This window comes from Limulus polyphemus, unplaced genomic scaffold (assembly GCF_000517525.1).
Source record: "Limulus polyphemus unplaced genomic scaffold, Limulus_polyphemus-2.1.2 Scaffold454, whole genome shotgun sequence".
NCBI lineage: Eukaryota > Metazoa > Arthropoda > Merostomata > Xiphosura > Limulidae > Limulus > Limulus polyphemus.
Genome location: NW_013666064.1, coordinates 212,031 through 238,746, shown reverse-complemented (window position 1 = coordinate 238,746; position 26,716 = coordinate 212,031). Strand labels below are relative to the sequence as shown.

Below are 26,716 nucleotides of genomic sequence, written 5' to 3'. Positions count from 1 at the left end.
TGTACACATAATAGAATATAAACAGTTCTTATGGAAAGTTTTGATAAGAAACAATGTTGCACATTTTTTCTGTTCATATAAAAATGATGGCTACACTTGTCTGATTTCTGAATGAGATTTTTATCAGACACCAAGGACGGGAGCACATATTTAACTGGTGCTATAATTTGATTATAGAAGGCAGAATGAAATAAAGACTATCCGTCTTTCTACTTCCTACTAATATGAAAGAATGTTATTAAGTATACTTCGAGACTCCTAAAACTGCACGTTTGACTATTTAATAAAACTGAATTAAAAAAGAGAGAGAGATTAAACATGGAATGAGTCCGTGGTTGTGCTACAAAAATGACTAACATATTAATTCATAATGATGTTTAAAAATAAAAACAGATATAATTTACTCAACTGAAACTAACGGTCAATCGACTTTTCAAAGGTAAAACGAATGGTCTTATAATATTATAGTAAACTCTCATGCACACAAAGCCATGCTTAACAAGTTTTCAAAAATCCGTGATACAATTGTATTCAGGGAGGTGCTAGCTAGTATTTTATATGTCTAGTTTTTATTAAGTGATTTAAATGCACATTGTTCTAATGTTTATATCAAACATACTGTTGGTGTGAACGTACTTTGTATTCACTATGAGGAAAACCTACACACTGGATAAATGTATGTTTGATACTTTTCACTATGATATAGGTCCAGCCTATCTCTCTTTAGTTAACTTGTTTTCAGGGTGAGGAGTTGAATTCTCCGAAACTAGTATAACCCAATAACATAACACTCGTTGATCAAAGTGTAGATTGAACTGGACCTCCCTTGAACTTAGACTTCGAAATTAAACAAATTTTGGAATACTAAGTTTATTTATTAATGCTTATGTACCTCGAACTTATATTTCGTCTTTACGTCTTATTAATTTCATTGACTCACAGTGATCAAAATTGAAGAATGATGATTGTTTTCACAAGAGATTTTCGTGTTACTCAAGACCAGATAAAGATATTTCCCTTTCATATGTTATAGATATATTATAATGAATGTCAGTACGTTTGGAAAGCCCTCAAAAATAATACTCCATTAAAAGTTAGACTTGGTAGGTTGTACTTAAGTGTTATTTATATTTATAGAAGTTTTTTCAATATGTCACATGGAACATTTGCATATTCTGGTGGATTGTCTATAGAGTGGTGCCAAAGGTTTTGGGAAATCCTTATGCAGTAGCTATAGCAGCCCTAAAATTCCTAAATATCTATATTTTTTTAAAGACATATTGGGATATTGATCTGACGATGATATCAATGTTGACTGGTAGTTTCATGGATTTTGGATTGAGCAAGAACTCATTTGTGGAAACCACCAGATGTAAGGTTAACACATTCGCCTTAGCATCTCCATCTCGAGACTGATGATAACTAATCTGCTCTTGTCTGGTAAGGAATACATATGGTCATGATGGAGTACCTTTTTGTTAATAATCTTTTTATTACTATCAAATACTTTATTTCAAAACATTTTTATTGCTATAATATGAGAGTCGGTCATATTGTAGAACTGAACATTTATCCTGATTTTCCTAACATTTGAAGAATTGCCTAAATCAGTGGAGCTAACGGTTATTCGTTTATTCTCTATACCACCCAAAAAATGTAATGTCACAGATATTGATAACTGATGACCTATATAACTATTTCATTGTTATCATAAAATATTATGCCTGAGTAAGACGAATGGTCAAATCCCACGTTTCGACTACATAAGAGTAGTCCAAGAGTCAGCGGTGGATGCTATTGACTAGCTGTTTTCTCTCTAGTCTATATACATATATCCCTTGTGTAACTTTGCGGGAAATTATAAAACAATACATAAACTCTTAATATAATCTAAAAATATCACACGTGAAGCTGTACATGAATATACAATTATACAATACCTGGTAGGTGTAGTTTGATAACATCGTGATCTTCTAACTATTGTTAATTGATGAAATGAAATTTAGATCTTGTGAATATTAACTTCACCAGCAAAATATTTGATTACAATAATGATCAACACTTACAGAAAGATCTTGCTATCTTTGGATTCGACGGTCTATTAAGCCAGGCAGTGTATAGTTTGGACACTAATACTTCCTTTTATGTAATATATGGATCTGTTAACACGGATAACATTAACTTCTACTAAGAAGAGCGACAATCTGTTCTCTTCGTGGTTCATTCTTTTCTCTACCAATAGAAACTGTTCTGAATATACTTCGCTTTATATCCATAATGACGTATCATTCTTTTTACTGTCCCTTGGCGGGACAGCGATAAATCTACGGACTTACAACGCTAAAATATCCTGAGATCGATCTTCCGCGGTGGACACAGCAGATGGCCCAGTGTGACTTTGCTCTAAAAAAATAAACAAAACTTCTTTCCAAGACTACTAACAAAGCTTTAGAATAACTTAAGCCGATGATATTTTCAGTTATTGAACGCGACACTAGTACTTTCAGTCTAATATCAGGTTCGAAGTGTTCTTAAAACAAGTTTCTATATATGTTGGAACAGGAAAAGATTACGTAAACTGCCTGTTGAGTAAGGCACAGTTGGAACACTGTTGGTAAGAAGTTCTCAGGATTTCTTCTCGGTTTGTTTGTTGTTGTTTTTTAATTTCGCGCAAAGTTACTCGAAGGATATCTGCGCTTTCGTTTTGGTAATTCTCCTGCTTTGTTAAATAAAAAGATTGATTAAATAATCATTTTAAACAAACTTTGCTAAATGCTATTGACTATGGTTTTACACTTTCATTCAAGACGGAACATTAATGCTTACAAAATTTGTGGTTAGTAATCTTTGGTATAAACCAAAAGTTTTAGACCCTCTGCCTGACCTAAAAGCATCATTAAGATACAGAGGTTAAATATGTACTATATTGTATATTGGATAAAGGCTAATCACATTATCTTCTCATTTTAAAGTTCATCTCTACCGTGTACTTGTTGACATTGTAGTATGTCTCTTTGTTATTAAAACAGTGTTCATTGTACAGTATAGCGACAGCTTGCGTGTACTTTTTTAAAGAAGGTTTATTAATTATCAAGAATATCAAAACTCGAGCCAGAAAACTTTCAAGGAGACCGATATGAAAGATTTAGAATTGGAGATAGAGCCAACAAACAAGAAACATTTTATTAGACTACGGAATATGTATATGATTAACGAAAAGCTGCTCCACTGCGAAAGTTACACAACATTCGAAATGGTATAAGTAGAAAACATGACTGGTCGAAAATCAATTATAGCAAAAATCTGGGGAAGGTATTTGCCCGAATCACTATGTAGTTTAATTATTATCTGTGTGTGTGTGTGTAAATTTTCAATTTCAGATTAATCTCCTTCATTCTTCAAGCAGTTCAATACTGACTGTATGAGATATATAAGCAACGAAAAAAGTTTCATATAATAGTGTGCATATAAGCCTCTATCACATGCGGTTGCACTTTCTCACACACTACAATAAATAGGTAATCCTTTTTACGACGTTTCGTTTCTTTTTATTTGCTCGTAGTCATTAGATTTCCAAATTAGAAGATGTTTAGGACGTCATATGGTAGAATCCAATCTTAATAAATTCTATTTTCGATATTCACTAAGGTAAATAAAACTTTTATTTAGCCATGATGATTATATCATTATATCAGACCTTGAAAAGAACATATTGCCACCTGAATGTTTCGTAAAATTTAACATTCGTTTAAAACTGTCAAGTGCTAAGTTTTCAACTTAATGAAATGAACATATTGCCGCCTCAATATTTCGTAAAAATTAACATTCATTTAAAACTGTCAAGTGCTAAGTTTTCAACTTAATGAAATGAACACCCGAATGTTTCGTAAAATTTAACATTCGTTTAAAACTGTCAAGTGCTAAGTTTTCAACTTAATGAAATGAACATATTGCTGCTTCATTATTTCGTAAAATTTAACATTCATTTAAAACTGTCAGATGCTAAGTTTTCAACTTAATGAAATGAACATATTGCCGCCTCAATGTTTCGTAAAATTTAAAACTATTCATTTAAAACTTTCAAATGCTAAGTTCTCAACTTCATGAAATGAACATATTGCCACCTGAATGTTTCGTAAAATTTAACATTCGTTTTACACTTCCAAGTGCTAAGTCCTCAACTTAACATTACAAAGGCAACATTCATTAAATTTCATACATCCATCTTTCACTAGGTGAAGAGATCGTTATACTGTATTACCTATATTTCCTGAAGTGTCTGAAATTTTCTTGTCTTTTGTGTCTATCTTCTGTATGAAAATGAGTTAAAAATAGAATTGCTTGGAGGTATTTCTAATTGGTTGAACGCTACTTTCACCCTCTTATCAGTAAATATTGAGTTTCCGTAGTATTATATATTGCACAAACGTAAAAAAAAAGGTAATTAAACATAAGGGACACACTTTTTTTTTTCAACAAAAGTAAGGATCAAAAAGGTTAATTGTTCCACAACCTTTCTTTCATAGGTTACAAACACAGGCTACAAAGAATTCTTTCCTTATATTGTTGCAACAGAATATGTTTGGTTTCTGCCTACGTTCCAGAAACATAGTATTTTCTTACTTTTCAATACATCTAGAATGCGCAAAAGCTAACAAAGCATTGTAAACCAACAGACCCAATGTTCGTGATAAAAATCACGTTAACGTGCAGGTTTGTGTTTCGTATTCCTCATAGTTTACTTGTTACGGATTCCAGACCAGATATATGTGAAAACAACATTTCAAATCTGTCCTTTGATTTGAAAATTTTAATTCGCAAATTAAAAGGAATATGAAATAAATCTGCAAGCTAGCGTATTTTATCACAAAAGAAATATTGTTGTTCATTTGTTTTGCAAATTTTATTTTTTGTTGATGAAAACTTATGCGTTACTACGTTTTCTATTGTTCGATATTTTTATCTTATCCATAATATGATTTTTAGACCTTTGTTTTTAGCGCCTTTATTAGCTCAGAATTCTTTTGGTAAGGATAGTGTTCGGAATAAATAAGATGAAAAAAGACATAGGCCTCAGACAATAAATGTTTGAATGTAATATTTAGAGACCGAGCTGCTGATCTCATTAAATTGCTTTTGCAAATATTCATTTGTATTCTAGAGTGAGAAGAGGCCATTTGGGAGACTAGGCGTGGTTTAATGAATTCAAATATGATGCATAGTCTAATAAAATCGATGCTTCAAATCTTACTAATGATCACGTCTGGTGGAATAAAGTAATGCGAAGGCCCTGCTCATTGTGCTAATTATCTATGTAATTTCTAGCCTCAACCTATTTCTGTTAATTGAGTTCTTGGAAAATTATTCTGTTGTATTATAATATTAATATATTATTCGTTATATCTTTGGGCCTTAAAATATGAATAAAAGCTAAGAACCTTAGAGATTGTCTGTTTGGCTAGCAAAAGTGAAATGCGGGAAACAAATAAATTTCTGGTTTTGGCACTACGTTAAAATACACACAACATTCTAGACCTAAGAAAAAATGTGGTTGTCAGCAACTAAACGTTCACGATAGGTTATTGAATTAATGAATGCGTCATCCATTACAGGACAGACTTTTGTTTAGATGAATATACGTCAGAATCAAAAATACCAATAATTCTGATATCAAAGCAAGGTTATAATGACTTAAATTTGTTTTATTTTGACAATATAAATGTGTTCTTTCCTTCATTCTTTGTTTTTACGATATTTATTCCTCTTCCATTTCAATAGGAAAGAGGATTAGTTTTATAATCTTGCACTCCACGAATAATATGACATTAATAAGTTCAAGACATTTTTTTATTATTATTTTAATTGATACATTCTTAGTAGTAGTTTATAACTTATTGGTTTTACTTTCGGGAAGAATTTAAATACATCTAATCTAGTTATGTAAGTATATAGATTATGTTTTCTGTGCAATTTGGAAAGAATGAAAACAGTATTATTTTTGTACTCTTTCTGCTCCGGTTTCAAGTACCTTACTTGAAGGATTAAAATATACAGCTCTTCAAAGTGTTCGGAATATTTTGACTGGCTGACATTTTCATGTCTTTGAGTACACGTTTTCGCTGTGATAATGGTTAGACTTTTGAACAAGCCCTTGTTTGTTTATTTTCCTATCAGATCTTTAATCTTTTGGCAATCGTCACTTATGATATCATCATGCTTTTGTATAGGTCTGAGTTTGTGTGTGTCGACTTTGTGTGATTTCCTATAACGAACAGTATCTCTATGAAAGTTTTAAAAAAAAGGTAAGAAGTAAAAGTAAGCAAAAATTTATAGTTCGCTTCCCGTTGCCGCAAAAACGCGCTCTGCATCTTTGGAACTTTATGAAGTGACGGTATTACCTCACTAGTCGATCAAACAAGTGTAGGCCTTGGATCTGTCAGTTCAAAATTAGAAACAGATATGCATAAAACGTCTAAATATATATTTTCAGTTAGAAAGGTGAAAGGTACTGTTTCTTCCCGTAAATGTAAAAGATAGAAAAAATGACTTAATATAGTTCTGTGTACTTTAATTCGTTCTAATTGGACTTCTATGAAGAACAGAAGAAAATACTTTAGTTTCACAAATTGGACGATGCTGATTTATAAACCTAAACAAAAGAAAAGGGAAAAAGCCTGAGATTATTTGAAAGATTGGCCGCCCCTGTTATTTTTACGAATAGCTAGATATTCTCCTTAGCAAGGACGTTCTTTATACCGTAGAAATCGTAGAAATCTCTATCTATGTTTACATGCAAATGAGTAAGAAAACAATTATAGTAATAATAATAGAAAAACAACTAATCCTTTTTTTTTAATCCCGAGAAAAGTAAAACTGTAGTCTGACTATTATAATGATTATCATGTAGAAGTAACATGGATATTTTTACGTGAAGATTGAAAATGGCGTCTTGCGGCTTTTTTTTTTTAACGGAAAATTTTAAACCAATTTGTTTGTTTGTTTGAAGTTAAGCACAAGGCCACACAATGGGCTATCTATGAACTACCCCCCCCACGGGTATCGAAACCCGGTTTCTAGCATTGTAAATCCGTAGATATACCGTTGTGCCGCTGGGTGTCAAAAACCACTTCGAAATTTCATGAAACTATTAATATTTTTACACTGGGTAGAAACTTTTTAATACCATTGTAACGCCTCCATGCTTTTCAAGTGCTCATTTTATATCCAGTGTTCTCTAATATCACAAGGTAACAAAAATAAAGCTTGAAATTGAAATGTATGCATACAGAGCAATAAATTATGCAAATATTTGATTGGACAGTAACTTAACAAACAGCAACCCATTCAGCCACTTTTTTTTTTCATGTATGTTGTGCATATATACCCACAATATTCTCCTGTATCATTAAATTACTGTTAAGTATAACAGACTACTGAGCATGACATACACAATTTCTAGCAACATAGGATAAGTCTTCGTTGTTTTGAGTTAAAGGCACAAACATTTGTATGCAAAGTTATTTCCAGATTATAGTCGCAACGCTTTCCATGTCTTAATATCGACTGTAGACTTGTATATTGAAAAATTTAATTTTTGTATCGTTGTCTTAGTGCTCTATGCATATGAAACAAATATCTAGTATTAAAAATAAAATTACACGCTTACCACACTACTATAAATATTTTTAGTTTCTGCCTTCGTGTGTGAATAAAGCTTGGCATAGCCTGATGGCTAAGGCGCTCGACTCGCAATCTTCGTGTCGCGGATTCGAATCCTGTCACCGAACATGCTCGACTTTTCAGCCGTGAGGGCGCTAGGATGTGATTGTCAATCCTACTTTTCGTTGGTAAGAGTAACTCAAAAGTTGGCGGTGGGTGGTGTTGACTAACTGTCTTTCTTCTAGTCCATCACTCACATATTAGGGACAGCTAGCGCAGATAGCCCTCGAGTAGATTTGCGCGTAACTCAACAAAAGAAACAAGCAGTCGTGTGTGAATTTGGCGTTTGAGTAATGCATTGCGAGCTATTATCTGATCATAAGTTTGAGCTATCTTTATGATACTTTTTGTTTTGCACAAGGACTTTTTTTTATAAAGGTTATAAATTTTCATAAAGCTTTTCGAGGCTACAATCAATTCATAGTCCCTTTTTCTGTAATTGAGTTTGTATAAGAATTTTCTTCCCGAGGTAAATGCGAGTTGTGTGCTGTCACGGTGCAGGATTATCGATTTTCCCGCAAGATCGAATGAATCTATTCAGCTACTTAGTCCTCACATTCAAGAGTACGGTGTCTCCTAATTGCTTACACAGTTGAAACTGCTGTCTTCTTTAAATCAATGGGCAGAGTCTAAGGCAGGTGAACAATATAGCTGCTCGATCTATGCATGCTATATATAAATCCAGCATAGATTTTCTATATTTCGGAGAATTAACATAATGGAAATAATAATAAACCACACGGTTGTTTGTAGCATCAAATAGATTGCTAAATTTTCCTTTGTATGTGTGTATATATATATAGAAAGAGCGACATTTATTTATTTATAGCATATTTGTTTTCCACTTGATTTCTGAATATACATTTTGAGATAAACACTAGTGGTTTTGGTCATTTTAAGTGACAAGTCGTGAATTTTGATAAAAATGAGAATTGTAAATTAACAAATATACATCAAAAGCCTCTGTCAGTGGACTACAGATAGCAAAATGGCCATCCAATTAGATCTCACACAGACAATTTTCTTTCTACGTTGTCATAAACAGACAGGAGAAAACGCTGCCCTTTTCTAGGTGTTGCGATAGACCGTATATTAATAATGTCTCCGCATACTGATTATCTGAGAGAAAGAAATGAGTGAATATTTTTACCCTTCTTGAATTAAGTTGCAGCCCAAATATTGCAGCAAAGGAGTCTCAGCAATCTTTCGAGAACAACTGTCATGACGAGAATGCAATCCACTTGTGTGCATCAGCAGTAAAGTCAGCAATGACAGAGGGTGCAGAGTGCAACCATGAGAATAGCAACATGAATACCCAAACCAACATCCTTGGATACCCTATGCTTTTGACTTGGTTTAAGCAGCATTAATACATGACAAATGATTTCACTCACCCAAGTACTATTCAGAGCAACCACAATCATATCTCACACACTATATCAGCACCTGAGAGAGTGAGAATGGGGGGGGGGGCAGATGAAGCATTAACACAGTGACTGAAATTGTAGACGAGATATGCCTACTGTAAAACATCGATTGTATTGAGTGAGTCCAGGCATATGATATTAAGTTAAACACAATGGATATTGGCAATAGGATGCGAAGGGACAAGCCAGGATCGATCAACACGGCCGAACTCATGGAATGGATATACAAGCAAAGATAATAGCAACGTGTTTTGACAAGACGCTACAATTAGAGGGAAATTACTCTGTTTTGGCCGGTTATAAACTCCTCTAGCGTGTAAATGGAGAAATGGAGAATCTGTGGCTTTGCTCGGGTTATTAGGTTGATAATGTGCGTATTCTGAACCCATTTTAGCATAAAAGTATAACCTATATACTTTTGTAGCTAAGTAACATGTCATAAAAGCCATTGTTGGAACGTATTGTTAGCAAAACGCACTGGCTTTTTTACATATAGAAGTTGTTATATACGGAACCATTTCTTTTCTATGTAGTTTTTCGCTAGCTTGCCTCATTAAAAAGATGCGCATGCGCGCACGCATGTGGATAACCTAAGTAATAATACCTAGATGCATACTCTCAGGGTCCAATTAGTATGGGTGCAAAATTTCAGGTTTTTAGGTTCTTTCCTCTTGGCGTTATGGCGGTCACACACAAAAACACAGACCCACAGACACGCTTTTTTAATATCATAGATGGTTCACATTGATGAAACCACTAGAGGAAGCTGCATATATTGGATCTATAACTAACTGTAGACTAATTTTTTGCAAATACCATACTTATTATTTCATGAATTTCTTTAGATTTGTTTATTTGCAGTTAAGCAGAAAGCTACACAATGGGCTATCTGTGTTCTGCCCACCACGAGTATCGAAACCCGGTTTCTAGCGTTGTAAGTCCGCAGACATACAGCTGTGCTACTGGGGGGCATTTCTTTAGACTTATTCGGTTTCACAATTACTTTTCGCAAGTTAAGTATTTCCATATCTTAATACAATAATATTATAAAGACGGATTGCCTAATGTGGTCTTCAATCATTTGATGGACATGTTGCGGTGGTTTTGTGATTATGTTTAAATTGGTCTATGATTTTTCATCCTTTAAGATCTCATGAAAGTGCGGAAATCATCTCTACCATTTTTTTATTTAATCTGGTCCAGGCGTGCCCATGTGGTTAGCATGTCGGGTTTCAGATCGAAGATTTCAAGGTTTGAGACGCGATGTTACTGAACACGTTCCACACTTCCAGTTGTAGGCGCCTTATAAGAGTGACAGTCAATACCGTTATTCGTTTAAAAAACCTTAACAAGGTCCTTGTTACAAAGGGTGGTACTGATTGGCTACCTCCTGTCTGGTCAGTAATTCAAAATTAGTGAAGACTATACCTGATCTAGTCCGTTTAGCTCCTTGCGTATTGCGTCGTTCAGGCTTAAAATTCCATTTCCAATTTTTATATTTAATATAATCAACCTCAATATTTGCAGATATTACGTGCTAGCGCATTATTTGGTATATGTGTGTATTGTTGTCAGAGTTTATGCTTTTTGACATCTACGAAAAACATCGAATTTTCAGGTACAGTTTGGTTTAATGATACACATCATTAATAAAACAGTGTTATTTCCGTAAGACATCATATAAGAATAGTCTTTGTTTTTATATATTTTAAGCTTTGACAGCTTTTTTTTTTGTTATTCATATACTTTTAAAATTATATAGTAGTGCTCAACAAAGCATTTAAAAAAATCACTTGTTCTGTCGTTGTGGAAAGATGAAGCGTTTCTTCATCGGGCATTCTGTCCGCATAGTTCGTAGTACTATTGTTTATTGCACACTGGAGTTTTGAACACGCAAATCCCTGAGAGATTTCTTATACGGAATGCTTGAAGAATGAAGCATTTATATCGTTCAGAGCGTTCGATACATAAGAACTTTTATTCCTGAGCGTAAAGCAAAGTTTAAAGACTTCGTCTCTTTGTTTAACTGTGTAACTGAGTGTTTTCTGATACATCGTGCATAATATTCTGACAAAATGTATATAGCCTTGGTCGCTTTGTTAGTTTTTTTCTCGTATAAAAATGACATAAATTGGCGGTAAATGTAACACTCAGAAAGGTTACTTAATTTAGAATTTCAAAATCGAGTATCTGCAATGTGTCCACTGCGGATATCGAACCTTGAATTTTAGCGTTATACGCTCTCAAGTTTACTTTTGACTCAATGGGGGGGCTTGATTTAAAATGTATGAATTTTAAAATAGTTTTTGATTATATAATTGAAACATAACTTTTTTTTAACAAGGCTTTGCCTTTGATAAAATAGGCAAATTTAATTTGGATTTGCTTTGTTTTTACATTTACTAAGTGAAAGTAAATTTTCGTTACCGATGTTTCAACAGCAGTAACACCCTACTAAATATTTATATTACTACATAATTTATTAAGGAGAAATAAATCATTTTAAATGCTGTATGCATATAAATAATTCTCACTATTATCAGTATTATCAATAGTTGTCTTTCTGAATATCTTAAAAAGTATCATTATTATTACAGCGCGTTTTTTATGAAATAAAAATAATGGTTGAGTTGATCATTCTCTTTCGTTTTTCCTTGCCCCCCCCCCCCAGTGGCACAGCGGTATGTCTGCGGACTTACGACGCTAAAAACCGGGTTTCGATACCCGTGGTGGGCAAAGCATAGATAGCCCATTGTATAGCTTTGTGCTTAACTTCAAACAAATTCTTTTCCTTTGCATATATACGAGTATATATGTATTCCCATAGAGCAGTACACATGCATAGTTTTATAAAACTCATGTCATTATTTTTCTCTCGTAGTTTTGCAGAAACAAATCTAGTTTACATTGATAAACCACAAGACACATTCTTTCTTTTCAACGTAAAAAAAGTAAAACACTCACATAATAGGTACTATATTAGCCACTGACAAATATTTCATTAAAATCAAACCAAACGTAAGTTTTAAAAAATAAGATTCTACCTAAAATATTTTACTGTAAATCTAGAGAGAGCCCTTGAACACGTGTAATTGTGTTACAGTAGTGCTATGTTGCCTTAGTTTGTAGCACTACTCTTTAATGTTTTACAATTATATGTTCAAGTGAGAGATTATACTTTTAAGCTCAAATACAAATTGACACTCCATTAAACCTAAAACAATGTTTGAAATATTAAACCTATTCTAATTTTACTTGTAAGCTGGACCTGCTAAATATTATTGAGTTTATCTTCATTAACTTGTTATTTTTACCTTGTAAACACTTAGAATGCATACCAAAATATAAACCAAAAACAATTTGACAAATGTAACTTTTTGACTGCGTGTATAGTGTATGACTTCAAGGATCCTATTTGGGATAGCAAGAGTAATCAAGCAGTAACTGTAACAACGATTAAACAATGCAAGGAAAGCTAGAGTGATCAAACAGTAACTGTAATAACGTTTAAACACTGTAGGGATAGCTAGAGTAATCAAACAGTAACTGTAACAACGTTTAAACACTGTAGGGATAGCTAGAGTAATCAAACAGTAACTTTAATAACGTTTAAACATTGATCAAACAATAACTGTAGCAACGTTTAAATACTTTACTCTTAGGTGGTCTATTACAGGTTATCACTTTATCCTTTGTTGTTGAACATAGCTGAATGGGTTCTATGCTCAGCATTGTAGCACACCAAGGCGACTGTATTATAAAACATAAAGTCTTAATTTAACTCTATGTATATCCATCATTTACAAGACATTGGGTTTCATGTAACACCAATTTCACAAAGCCTAATTCCTTTTAAAATAATTAGTGCAATTAAGCATTACAATAAACTGATAATAGAATATTGATTACTGTAATTTACTGATTGTCAGTATAAACATATTATCATCTCGAATTGGTACTAATTTATTAATCAAGTTAATATCTTTTCTGTGAAAACTTAGAGCTTTGAAATCATTTAAAATTAAATATCAAAGCCTAAATCACTGTGCATTTGGAAAAATGTGTTCATAAGTCAGACACATACGTATCATGAAACAATAGGATTATAAAATATAATAAAACATTTGAGACCAAAGAAATAATAATGAAAGAAAATGATTTGAAACCTAGTTGTAAATGATGGATTTGGTGACGTTCTAGCCTAAATAAGATATTCATTTAAAATGTGATTCTTTTCGAACTCATTTTCTTTGACCATTTCACTTGAAAAACTCTAGAGGAAGTAAAACACGTTTTCGTTTCCTAAGTGTACTGCTATATTACATCCGAATTCTATCACTTTATTATACTAAAAGCTTTGAAAGAATAAATGCAGCTGAGTCTGTGGGCAAGTTTAACACATTGAACCTAAATTCCCGATAGTCATTTTTGGGACATATTATTTCTTTCAAATACCAAGATATATTTACGTTGTTTAGTGCCCATTGCGACTATTGGTTCCAATATTGCTGGCTATGCTCGGTTAGAATTACTTACTATAAAAAATACCTCATGTTTCATTCGTGACGATCGTTGAAACGGCTGAAATAGGTTTTATTTATTTTCTAACTTCTGTATTCTTCCTTCGAAATGTCTAACTCGTAAATCTACTGGAAACTTATAACTGGCCTTCTAAACTGCTATTGTGACCTAAAAGGTAAATACTTTGATAAACAGAGGACATGAAGTACTAAAACTTTGATAATATATAAAGTGCTAGCAGCTATCTCAGTAATAAAAAATATTAAATCTTCTTTAATGTGGAAATGTTTATTTGAATGTAATAACATTTATTCAGTCACTTTCTGGAGCTTTAATGCTAACTTAATTCTCCCTTGGGATAAGATGCATTAAGAAAATAAAACTTTCAGATAATTTAAAATTTAAGAGGTCGAGAATGGAAAATGTTGGTGGTGCAGACTGATAAGTATATGTTGGGTTACTCTGTTTATTTTACTAATACATATTTGGATTTTCTTCTACTTATATATAACAAAATTCCATTCAGACTAAGCTAGTCTACAAAGCTTTAAACATGGCAAATTACGGAATTATCTGAGTGTTGTATGGATGATAAGATCTGGTACCAATTTTTCTCTTTTAGTACTTATGATAGTTGCAAAATTTGAATTATTATCGAGTAGTGCTTAAGGTGTAGATGAGCTAGAGTTATACTGATTTTTTGTGAAGAATGTTACGCTTTTGACCCCATTTTTAACCTCTCGGGGGTTTATTATAATCGCTTGTATCTTTTTATTTACCTGTATGTATGGGTAAATCTTTCTGTAATCTACAAGTATCTAGGATTTAGCAATTAGGAAATATTTGTCTAACGTTGGAGCGTTGTAGTGACAAGATGTATTCGAATTTAAGGTTTATATAGTTCAAAGAAACATAACTATGTTGACTGTAACCAGAATAATTTTAAATGATTTTACAACAATGATTGTTTGTTTGAAGTTAAACACCAAGCTACACAATGGGCTATCTGTGCTTTGCCCACTACGGGTACCGAAACCTGGTTTCTAGCGTTGTAAGTCCGCAGACATACCGCTGTGCCACTGGGGGGACTACATCAATGAAGCCAAAAATAATGAATTTAGGTGTTAAAACACCAAAGAACTTTATTAATAATTAGATTGTTTTTAATCATCAATTGCCTGTTGGGCACTTTTGCTATTAACGAAGTAATTTAGAGTTTCGGACAGCTTAAAGTATTTACGTTCTAAATTCACACTGCCCAGCCATGGGCTAGTGGTTTAAGTACTGTGTTGCGAATCAAAGATGTTGGATTCGAGGCGTTATGCCACTGAATACGCTCTGCAATTTTAAGCTGTGGGCATGCTATAAAAGTGACAATCAATTCCATTTTGTTTTTAGCTCAAAAAGATGGACAGAACTCTTTTGGCAGCGGATGCTGCTGGCTGACTGCCTTCTCACTGGTCAGTTGTTTTTAATTAGAGACGGCTATATCTGAATCTTATGGACATCTGATATGGTCATCTAACCCATTTACCTAACATGTGCATAAGGTGAAATTCAGGTTGAAATATGCAATTTCTAAGTCCGTACGATTTGTTGTTGTTGTTGTTTGTTTTTTAAGCACAAAGCTACCCAAAGGGCTATCTGTGCTCTTCCCACCACGGGTATCGAAACTGGGGTATCGAAAATATTGCAAAAACAATCTTTTTAAATTAACTTTTAATTAAAAGTGCATTTAATTAATCAGTTAGACCTAGGTGATGTATAAGCTATTAACCATGACAACAATTGATATCTGATCGCCATGACATTACGGTAAGTACAAAAAGTACTTTATGCAAATGTTTGAACATAGTTAGTGGTAAAGTTTGGTGTGTTGACCTATGTAAGAGGTCTGCTTTATTTCGTAGAACTTTTTTTTTTTTGTCTACCAAAAAGTTAGGATTTGTTTGAGATTGATGAAGTTTAGATGCATTTGTTTTCTTTATCTATACTCTGAGGTTGCTGAAAATTCTTTTTAAGAAATGTGTTTTTTTCAGGGTCATAAAAGACCTCAGTTTCGGGAAATCCCCACGCAAAGCCCAGCTTGAGGAGGTTCATTATCCCAATAATACATCTACTCTAAGGGTTATCACTGAAGACGGCATTATACCGCTTGATACTACCAATACTCAAGCTAAAAGAAACTTGATTGCTGCACCGCCTAAGCATGTTAACAAGCCTCCTGCTCCTCCTCCTCCACAACATTGCCCAACGCGTCCTCTACCACCTATACCAACTTCAGATCAAGACACTGAATCTCTAGTTTGCAAAAACAACGTTGATGGCGATGATGATGAACTTAGGCGAATCACAAGTTCTCAGTCTTGCCAGTCAACATCACTTGGAGAAGCGTCGATATGTTCTAGCCCAGAGCTTCCACTTCCACCTCCTCCGCACACGACAGATGTTGTGGTTCAACCGTCAAGTGAACCTTTACCTCCGCCTCCAGACTCCTGTGAAGTGATAATTGACACTTCAACGAGAACGTATGTAAATTCATTACGTGATTTCATTGTTATTTTTATTTAAAAAACTATATAGTTTAGTCCTCAAATGAAGTAAGCATTTTTAGTATCACGTTGCGCATCGTGCAACTAGATTCTGTGGGTACACGTGCAACGTTTCTGAAACTTTAGAACTTCTTCAGTACTTATAAAGGATAAGAGAATTCACACAGTTATGAATAGTTTCAAAATAAGATCTTTAAAATTTTGAAACTGAGATATCATAAGCAGCAATATGATACAAAGAGAAAGGTAACAAAACAAAAAATTACGTGTTAAAACTATATAAATTAAACAATATTTGTTTCATAGGCTTTTATGTACTGAACAATACTATTTCCTAAAACTATAAAATAATACTATAGCAGAAATTCAGTTCACAATGTTATGAAAACAGTATTGTTTAGCAATATTATGAGTGAAAAGAAACAACACAGAAAACCATTTTTTTTTTCGTGGCAGATAAACATGTACTGTTGTTTTAAATATTTTGGATTTTTCACAACTTTTGTTCTGACATGATCTGTTTTGAATTTCGCTCAAAGCTACACTAGGACCATCTGCGCTAGCCGTCCCTAATTTAGCAGTGCTAGACTAGAGGGAAGGCATATAGTCAACACCACTCACCGCCAACTCTTGGGCTACTCTTTTACCAACGAATAGTGGGACTGACCGTCACGGCTGAAAGGGCGAGCATGTTCAGTGCAGTGACGGAGATTCGAACCCGCGATCCTCAGTTTGCGAATCGAGCGCCCTAAACACCAGGCCATGCCTCTTGTAGATTAATGATGAACTCTTTGTTTAATTTAATGATCAATTTCTATTTGAAGAAAGCGTGTACCAACGAATAATCGAAATAAAGTCCTCAATTTATAATCCCTGTCAGGTCATTTTTTTTATTAGAAGTAGAAAAACTACTGAAATTTAAAAGAACGATTTCACAGTATATTTATGATGCTGCAATGTTAATTCTGTCAACAAACAATAGTAACATATTAAGTGAACTTGTGCATAGCCATGTGAATAAACCTCTGGATGCCGGGTATGGCCTAGTGCCCCGGTGATTAGTGTGCTGGAATGCATATCGGAATGTCTGATGTTCGAGCTGCGATATGCTGCTGTACAAGCTCTGCACTTTGATCTGTGGAGCTTTATAACTGTGGCAGTGAATCCCTCTATTCGGTGAAAAGTTGCCAAATATTAAGCATTGGGTGCTGCTGATTGCCCTCCATCTGATCAGCAATTCTAAAATAGGGATGGCTATGCTTCAATCTTAAAGCTTTCCTGACCTGACCGTTTAGTTCATGTATTTGTGGGTTGAAAATACCAATAAAAATCACGTTGCTGCTCACACATAGGCTGGCCACTTTAATTGAACACTCACCTAATATTAAATTCATCCATTTTATGCCGCACTAATGGCCTGAAAACAGCCCCCACAAGAGAATAGGAGTTTTGTTCGATTGTAGCCTATTCTAGAGGAGTAATATCTTCAATAGGTTTGTAGATATCAGTAGAGGATTATAGTAGCAAATACAACATCCATATTTATCCCAGAAATGTTCAGTTGGATTGAAACCTAGTGATTATTCTGACCAAGAAAGAAAAAATAATTTTATGATTTTAACCACTCTCGGAGAAGATTAGCGCAATGGAGTTTTGCATTATAATCTTAACTCTTACTTCTCAGATTAGAAATGCTGCATTGTAGGTTGGACATAACTGACAAAACTCGCCTTTCTAAAAGAATCAGAAGTCCAAATTCTCCCACAGAACGTTACTCACATCGTTACATCATCTCCAGTAGTTTATTCTGTGGTTTTTAATATATTTGAATTTAAGTCTCAGTAACAAAAAAGGGTAAAGTGCGAGTCGTTGGTCTGTTTGTTTGTTTTGAAATATTCACGCAAACTTACAAATTAATTGTATGCGCATAGCCATCTCTAATTTTGCACTGATAGACTAAAAAAAGGCAGCTAAACAACAGCACCAACTACTAACTCTTGGGCCTCCCTTATCTAACCGAATAGTCGTATTTGACCATCATTTCTATAGTCCACCCAGACACAAAGTACGGAGCGTGTATTAGCAGCAACAGGATGCAACCCTTGAGCCCTTGGATGTACAGTTCGAGAACACTAACCAACTTGCGACTCCTTAAACCACATTATACATGCTTCCAGTCAATCCGGGCCAGACGTGGCCTAGTGGTTAGCGTACTACCGTGCGAGTTGCGGATCGAGTCGTGATGCTGCTAAACACGCTGTGCTTTCATCTGTGGTTGCGTCATAGAAAATAGTAGTCAATCCCTTTATTCCGTTCAAATATCCAGACATACCCCTTGTGACAGCAAATGGTACTAGCTGGATGTCCTTCCTTTTGTCAATAATTCAAAATTGTGTACAGTTATAAATGAACCCTAGGGGTCTCTGATCTGGCTGTTCATTTCACTCACATATAAGCAGTTCACGTTGGAAATCCCAATTCTTGTCGTGTCCAATGTTTGTGCTCCAAGCACTCCTGACTTAAGCCGTGTTTTTCTCTTTAGATTAGAGATAAGCGGTTTTCAAACAAGCCGTCGGTTACTACATGACCTCTATACTGTAAGGCTGAACCGTTTATGCATCAAATAATTAGACAGGAATAACGATATTGAAAATTTATTTATCAGAGTTTCTTTAAAAGCGTAAAACCAAGCTTAAAATTTAACGAAGACTCGCAAACATTTAAATGAAGCTTACTTGAAAGATATTCAATATACTTACAGATTTGCGATTTCGGACAACAATAGTATATTATGTACACCAGCTTTAAATGAATATGGTTTCTATTCCTTAGCAGTTTGGTAATTTAACCACAGATAATCATTGTTTTGCATAGCAAAAGCGAAATAAAGCTGATCATAATTACTTTATAAAACTGACGTATACATAATGTTTGTTATGAAAAATCTTTGCCCAACGGTAGAAATTGTTAAAAAATTAGGATTCTTAAGATTAATATGCACAATATATTTTTTAAATTTTATATAAACACTCTTTCTGTTTTAATTATTAAATGTATCTAAAGTAATATAATTTTGTATTTGTTGATTTTACTCTCGTAAATTTTATTTATTATCAAATTGTTCTGTTTTTTTTTATAGAAATTCCTTTCAGAATTTAAGTATGTCTTACCAAACTGGATTCGAAGATAAAAAATACAAAAGCACAGGAAATGTGACTAATCATCAATTACAGCACCCGTTGTCACCCAGCAGACAATCACCAACACAGGTTAAAGGTTGCGTGAAAGATCCGATCAATTCTGAGTATAAACATACTTACATACCACAAAACACTACTGGACCACGCTTATCTTCATACTCTCCGACAGGGCATTTTAAACATTATAGTACTTTCTTAATAAGTGGAGAGGAAGATTGTAGTAAGGAAGGTCAAAACATTTCTGCTTTAAACAACTACCAAGGATCCTCATCATCCCAATCTGGTGGCATCGGTGTTATTCCACACTCTTGGGATGATGATTTTATTGAAAATAGGCAAAGAAACACAATGACATGTCATCCATATTGTAACTCCCATACATGTAATGTTAACCAAAACTTTATGGAAAAGAGAGTCAGTGACAACGTGACTGCAGAAATTGTTGACTCCCATTGTTCTGGTGTGACTATCAAATCGAAGTCTGTAAGGCATAGCCCTTTTGAAGAATTAAAAACTACAAGTGTTAACCCTAATAATCAGTCATCTGCTGAAATGTTGAAAGATGTTTTTTCAGTGCCAAATTCTTCACTGTCTGAACCTTCATTGGTGTCGCATTCAAATGATATAAGAACACTGAATGTTTTAACTAGTCAAGAAATGTCATTCCCAGTACTCCAGTCCATACCTTCTTCATCTTCTAAATGTGATAGTTCTGTCACCTTTAGTTCTAAGTCGAGCCCTAAAGCTTTTCCTTTTCAACTTCATACGTCTTCAACCGACCATTCCTTTGGCAATTTTCCTGATTCTAGTGAAGCTTGGTACGAGAACGTTTCAGAACTCAGAAAAGAAATTATGTCACCTACCTATGCCAATATATCCAACGAGCAACAACAACAAATCAAACCTCCCTCACCTATGTCTCTAACTTATTCCAACCTTAGTACTGCATACCAAAAAGAACAGAATTATACTCCAACGCCAGAGGCTGCATTGTCTGCTGAGAACAGTACTAGGCCTCAAGTACCACAACCTTATTCTACTAGCAATATTCTGCACCAAGATAAACATAATTTTTTCTCAGAAACAAAACGTTTACCTTCATTATTTATTGATAATAGCATTAAGAGCCAAATTGAACCAACATATTCAAACAGCTTCACTGTCGAGTCGGAGAAACAGGATTCTTTTTTAATTCTAAACGATGCATCTTCAGTGTCTTTAGATAATAGCGTTAAGCACCAGGTATCACCAACGTATTCCAATATTTGCACTATAAACTCGGAAGAACAGAATTCCTTCTCAATTCCAGAAGAGGTATCCTCAACGTCTTTTGATTGTAAGGTTAAACGTCAGATGTCACCAATATATTCCAACATATCATCTGTGGACCTAGAAGAGAATAAGTTTTACTCAGTGCCGCAAGATGCATCTTCAATGTCTTTTGATAATAGTATTATGTGTCAGATATCACCAACGTATTCTAACATCTGTACTGTGCAAGAACAACAAAATTTCCCATACATGTCAGATAACTCATCCCCGTCAAGCATTGAGACCATGAAGAAACAACACATTTCATCAGATTATTCCTGTAACTCTAGTGTTAATCAGGTAAAAAATGAAATGTTTTCACTGACAGAAGAAAATGCTTTTAAGAATAACAGTGTACAAAACTGTGCAGGAAGTGATACTAACGCTTTTTTAAGTAGTAATAGAATAAGTAGCTCAACACAAACTACGGATACTCCAACACTTTCACGAAAGCGAAAATCTAAAGAAGAATTAGAATGTGAAAAATTATCTCAAGATTTCGCAAATTACTGTGGGGATGCAGTTTTAAGAAGATTGCTTGGTAAGGGCACGTTTTTTTTAATTGTAATATATTTATTATAAAAACACCATAAAAACTTTTGAAATGATTGTTTCAGGAAGTTTCTTCCATTATGCCTCACAAAGAGGTTTTAATCAAAATTTTAAAGAAACCTTATTTTATGAATATGTTTTTATAATGTGAATTAATGTCGTTTAAAATAGTTTCGTCTATGAAACTTGATCCGACAGTAGTAATCAGAACGAAAGACAGTTTGTTTTCAACATTTTAGTTTTTGATAGACAATTGCGAATCTCTCTCGTTTATTCAAACAATTCCAATATACAGGCGCAAATCACCAAAAAACCGTATTTAGACAATGTTAATGAGCAAACAATATTTTCAAAGCAGATATGAAGTTGTATACCTTATCGTAAAGACCACTGATCGCCATTGAATGAAAAAATTTTCAAATGATTGTTTCAGGAAGTTTTCTTCCATTATGCCTCACAAAGAGGTTTTAACCAAATTTGATGAATATGTTTTTATAATGTTCATATATATTAACAGTATATAAAATAAAAGACTAAAGAGGTATTGTTCCTACATATATTCATATATTTGCAGTACCAGATCCCAATCACAAAACCATGTCCGACTATTTGAAAGGATTGTTCAACTTAGAACTTGAGAGAGGAGGTCAACCTATGAGAAAAATCAAATCAACTAAAGTTACAACACCAGAAGGAACCAAAGCGTTTGCTCATCAAACTTCGGAGAACAGGTATTCATGCATCCTTTTCTACCTGTTGTGATTCACAGCTATATGAAATTATTTCTTTAAGTGGCGAAAAAGTTAATTAGAGAGAAAAGTTGTACACAAATGTCTATTGATGATGTTTACCGAACAGCGACGATTCTTGGAAAATAAACAATTAAACTACTATAATTTGATATTTGGTAGGAGGCGTTAACAAGTGGTACCGTTTCCACCCATCCACAAGTAAAATTAAACTTTAAAGCTTCGTCTTATTTTAAAAAAAAAACGTCTAAGAATGACAACACCATCACATAAAAATATTAATGCAACACTCCTATAAACATTTTATTCTATTTAACAAAATCTAGGATAAATTGTTAAAAATAACTCAACATTTTTTTCCTTTAGAATTGCAAAAAAAACCTGGAAGTTTCAAAGTAATTTTATCAAGCAACACATCGTGTCAAACTAGATGTTGTATTTTTTCATTTTCACAACGGAAGTAAAACTTTTAAGTCTTCAGTCTTGACAAATCTTGTAAAAAATAAGGGTACACTTCGTTACAATGTAGCTCAGCTTGAAACATGCAACGCTTACATGAAGTTTTCACCTGTTAAGATCGACTGTTTTCACAGAAATAAAGTAACATATCTGTATTTCGTTCTGTTCCTTCCCTTTTCAGTGAAGAAAAAGAACTTCCTCACGACAGCGCATATTTTACAACGTCCGAACCCAAAGCTAAGTTACTGACCAGATATGGAAAAAATGCAGATTACCAGAAATGGGCTTCACAGACAGAAATTACAGAAAAGAAGGTAGCGAGGATTCGTGAAGTATTACCTAAATGCATATTCATTCACTCGTTTGATAATTCTATAAAGTTTTATCACCTACTTTGTGTTTTTCTCAAACATTACAAAATACAATACTATAAGTCATTCCCGTACAATACAAAGCTGAATAAAGAGACCAAATTTTAACATGTGCTCGATAAAAACTGAAACTGTGAATAACTAGCGTTATGATATTTGAAAAAAACACTATCTTTGTAAAAAATATGCTAAAGTACAGAGGAAAATGAAAGTTTAATTGTTGAACTGGTAATTAAAAGCATTAAAACTTGCACAAGAGACGGATGTAAAAGAGAAAACAAACCCGGATTTGTATTTGTTCAGCTATATAAGAAGAATATTTTCACGAAATTTATTTCTTTTGAGATTATGGTCTAAAGGACGAAACGTGGAGTATTAAAAACTTTTAATGTTTGTAAAATATACTGTTCAAAATTAATAAAATGGATGATATATTGTAGACGGAATTACTGTTTTGTTGAATTTTTAAGAAACCGTTATAATGTGGTATTAAAGTCATCATTGTTTGTAATGAGAAGAATATGGAAGACGATAAAAGCAGAGAAACTTTTGAAAATTATTAAGCTCTGATGGCCCGTTTCAAGACCATAGTTGCAATAACCACAACAATTCAAAATAATAAATAATACATTTTTATAAGTAGAAAATAAAGTATTTATAATCAAATTTACTTTGAAACAAGATATTGTTTTCTGAAACTAAAGATTTTTTAATTAGGAAAAAAATTGATTATTCATTTTTTAAGTACACCTACGTCTAGTTGTTGCAAATTGTATTGAAATCAACTTTAAGTCTACTCAGAAATTATGATCAATTTTGAGGGCACAGACTCAACGTCAACTAAAATTTAGGGTGTTTTTTTTTACCTTTTTTGTGGGCATTATTGATATGATGGGATGTGGCTTTAAATGAAATATGTTCAACTTATGTATATTTTAATTATTGAATGTATCAATGCAGGAAGAGCTGATACCCAGTATTGACCGTAAATTGCAAATCCTTCGAGCAGAACAGATTGTAATTCGCGAAGAAATGATCCAGAATGAAACCCTAGGAGACGGTGTTACATCACGGGTGGAAGAAAGTGCTAAACCTAATGAAATAGACAAATACAAGCTACATGTGGAAGAAATGGAAAAAATAATTAATCTGTTACTGTCTATCTCTGGACGACTAGCACGTGCTCAAAATGCACTCTCGTGCCTGCCCCAAGATGCTGCGGAGAAGGAAAAAGTAGGTATTTTACTCTGACCCAGAATTCAAAATGATAACAGGTTGTAATACCTATACTAAAAACTTAATTACTTCCAATGAAAGGTAACGAATATAACTTTAAAAATAATAAAAACATTTTATTGTGACAGGAAGGAACTAGCACATGAGTGACTGATATACCAATTCAGTAGCTGCTCAGCTGTCATATGCTGTCTTGTTTTTCTATCATTGCTATAAGCCCATAACAAAACGTCCATTTATTTTGTGTTTGACAAAAAAAAAGTGGCGTTTTTTGCAAACTTGTGTATGGTGGTGGAGGGTAGTAAAAAAACAGCCAATCAGTGTATATTCAATACTGATATTTAAACTTTTACTTACAGTCCAAACGCATTATAAATACTGAAATAAAATTTAATAACATGATGTGGCAAAATGTAATTAAATTTTCCCATTTCATATCCCAGCAACAATCTCCATCCGGAAATAGCACCATAGTAAGTCAAGTGCATTCATATGAAGACAGAAATAATCGATCACTGTATTTTTACAATTCTTTATTATTTAATATACTTATATAAATAATTGAAATGATCTCTTTTTCTTTTTTTTGTCTTCTAGTGTGTGTTAAAGTCTAAGTGTGAAAAACTTAGTTCACAATACGAAGAAGCTCGACGGTTGAAAGAGAGTATAGACAAGCGTAGTCAACAAGTGGCAAAGTTCCTCCAACAGTACCTTTCTGGAGACGAATATGCGGACTATGAACACTTCATTAAGATGAAATCAAAGTTGTTAATCGATGCTCGTGAGATTGACGAAAAAATCAAACTGGGAGAAGAACAGCTCGCTGCCTTACGCAGTAGCACCGACTTCACAGTTTCGCATCGGAAAACACCTACTGTTGCGGAAACCATCCATTAAACAGTCTCCTACTGTTTGGTCTCGAAAGGCTTCAGGATTTAAGCGTACCAAATAGTAGTGTGATGACTGAATATCACTTTCTTGAATTTCCTTATCAGCTATATAGTTTCAAATGTCCAAATGGATATCGCGAGATACTCCTTCCTGTAGCATTTAGAGCAATTTTGTGTTATATTAGTATTAATTCTGTTTGTAAAGAAAAGGGTAGAAGAAGCATTATAAATTTTCTTTTATTCGTTGTTCCGTTTAATTTTTTTTTAAATATCTTGCATAATATAACTGGAACAGCATGATCATAAACATTTCGATATTTTTCAATGATTTCTAACCTAACGTAAATAGAAGAAAAAAAAGTGAATTACTTTTATATATCTACAATTTTCCGAAATGTTTTTGAGGTATGATTCTTGTTACATATGATATAAAGTTAATATTTCTTGAGAAATAATGGAAGTGGAAAAATAAACAGGATAAAAAGGTATAGTATTTTTTGTAGAAGGAAAGTGTGTCATTGCCAGTCTGCCCTATAGTAACTTATGAGTATAGTTTCATGTACGTTTAATAATGCCAGCAGGTTTTTGTAAATTACCCAATTTTTGAAAGGAAAAACAAGCTTTAGTCAATTGATTCTTTCATAGTATCATTGTACATGCCAAATCAATGTTTCAGGGGAATTTTGTAAAAGCTGCTACGCATTATGTAAATATTAAAGCAAAGCTTAGGGAACTTCAGGAGTTTTTATTTGTGATATAGGCTTATATAAATATATATATTCGATATGTACAAATAAATATTGCATAAGTTGACAGTCTAAACGCGTCTTTAATTTCCTACACCAACGATATAAAATCAGGGAATGTGTATACGGTGCGAGAAGTGTAAAATTTGCTAAGCGAAAATATTTAAGTACGAAGACTTTAAACATGCTTCTAAGTATTACTGTACTTGTAATGAGTAAAATTAATTAAACTCATTTTAGTATAACACAATATTGGATACAACAAGATTTTTCAGCATGGTTTTAACTTGATCTTGCATTACACTGTTTACATGCATGATGTACATGTATCACTGTTTGAGAAGAATCAATAAAATTTAGTTAAAGTGCTAGTGTTTTAAATGCAATGATGAGGAGCTGTATCTTTATAAGTATGTGTATAGTTAATATCTGAATCTGGAAGTAGACTAGAGGTAAAGTGCGACAAGAAGCTTATTTGGTTTACCACATTTAATTTTTTTGTATGCTAAGTTAAACTGATAATAAATTCCTAAGTTTATAGTCAGGTATATATATATAGTTGTTTCATCGCAGTGATAGTCATAGCACCACAATTAAAGCTTAACACTATGAAATCCACGATCACTTTAATAGGGAAGTACATACAATGACCTAACTAGCATTTGCTGTACTTCACCTTATACTTATGTAAATTATTTGTTTCGTTAATCTATATAGCTTTACATATAAAGAATACACTAATAAAAGCAGAAACCTATTGAGTATTTTTATTCAATCTTACTGTCTTCCGAAACCATTCTCGCCATAGCTTTACACTCCAAAAGCTCACTCTTTTATTTTTCTCGGCCTGGCATGGCCAGGTGGTTAAGGTGTTCGACTCGCAATCTGAGGGTCGCGGGTTCGAATCCCCGTCACACCAAACATGCTCGCCCTTCAGCCGTGGGGGCGTTATAATGTGACGGTCAATCCCACTGTTCGTTGGT

General features: G+C 33.6%; 1 protein-coding gene across 5 annotated transcripts in view; it reads left to right on the top strand.

The window, feature by feature from the left end:
- LOC106458385 overlaps positions 1–26,273 on the top strand; it is a 185,849-nt gene extending 159,576 nt beyond the window's left edge. For all 5 annotated transcript variants that reach the window (XM_022384572.1, XM_022384573.1, XM_013917895.2 and 2 more), the window contains 6 exons: positions 15,707–16,195; positions 19,359–21,271; positions 21,857–22,013; positions 22,672–22,804; positions 23,822–24,094; positions 24,695–26,273. In XM_022384572.1, the coding sequence (XP_022240280.1) occupies positions 15,707–16,195; positions 19,359–21,271; positions 21,857–22,013; positions 22,672–22,804; positions 23,822–24,094; positions 24,695–24,994 (3,265 nt within the window). In that variant the 3' untranslated portion in view covers positions 24,995–26,273. The remainder of the gene's footprint in view (positions 1–15,706; positions 16,196–19,358; positions 21,272–21,856; positions 22,014–22,671; positions 22,805–23,821; positions 24,095–24,694) is intronic.
- Positions 26,274–26,716: the final 443 nt, after the last annotated feature.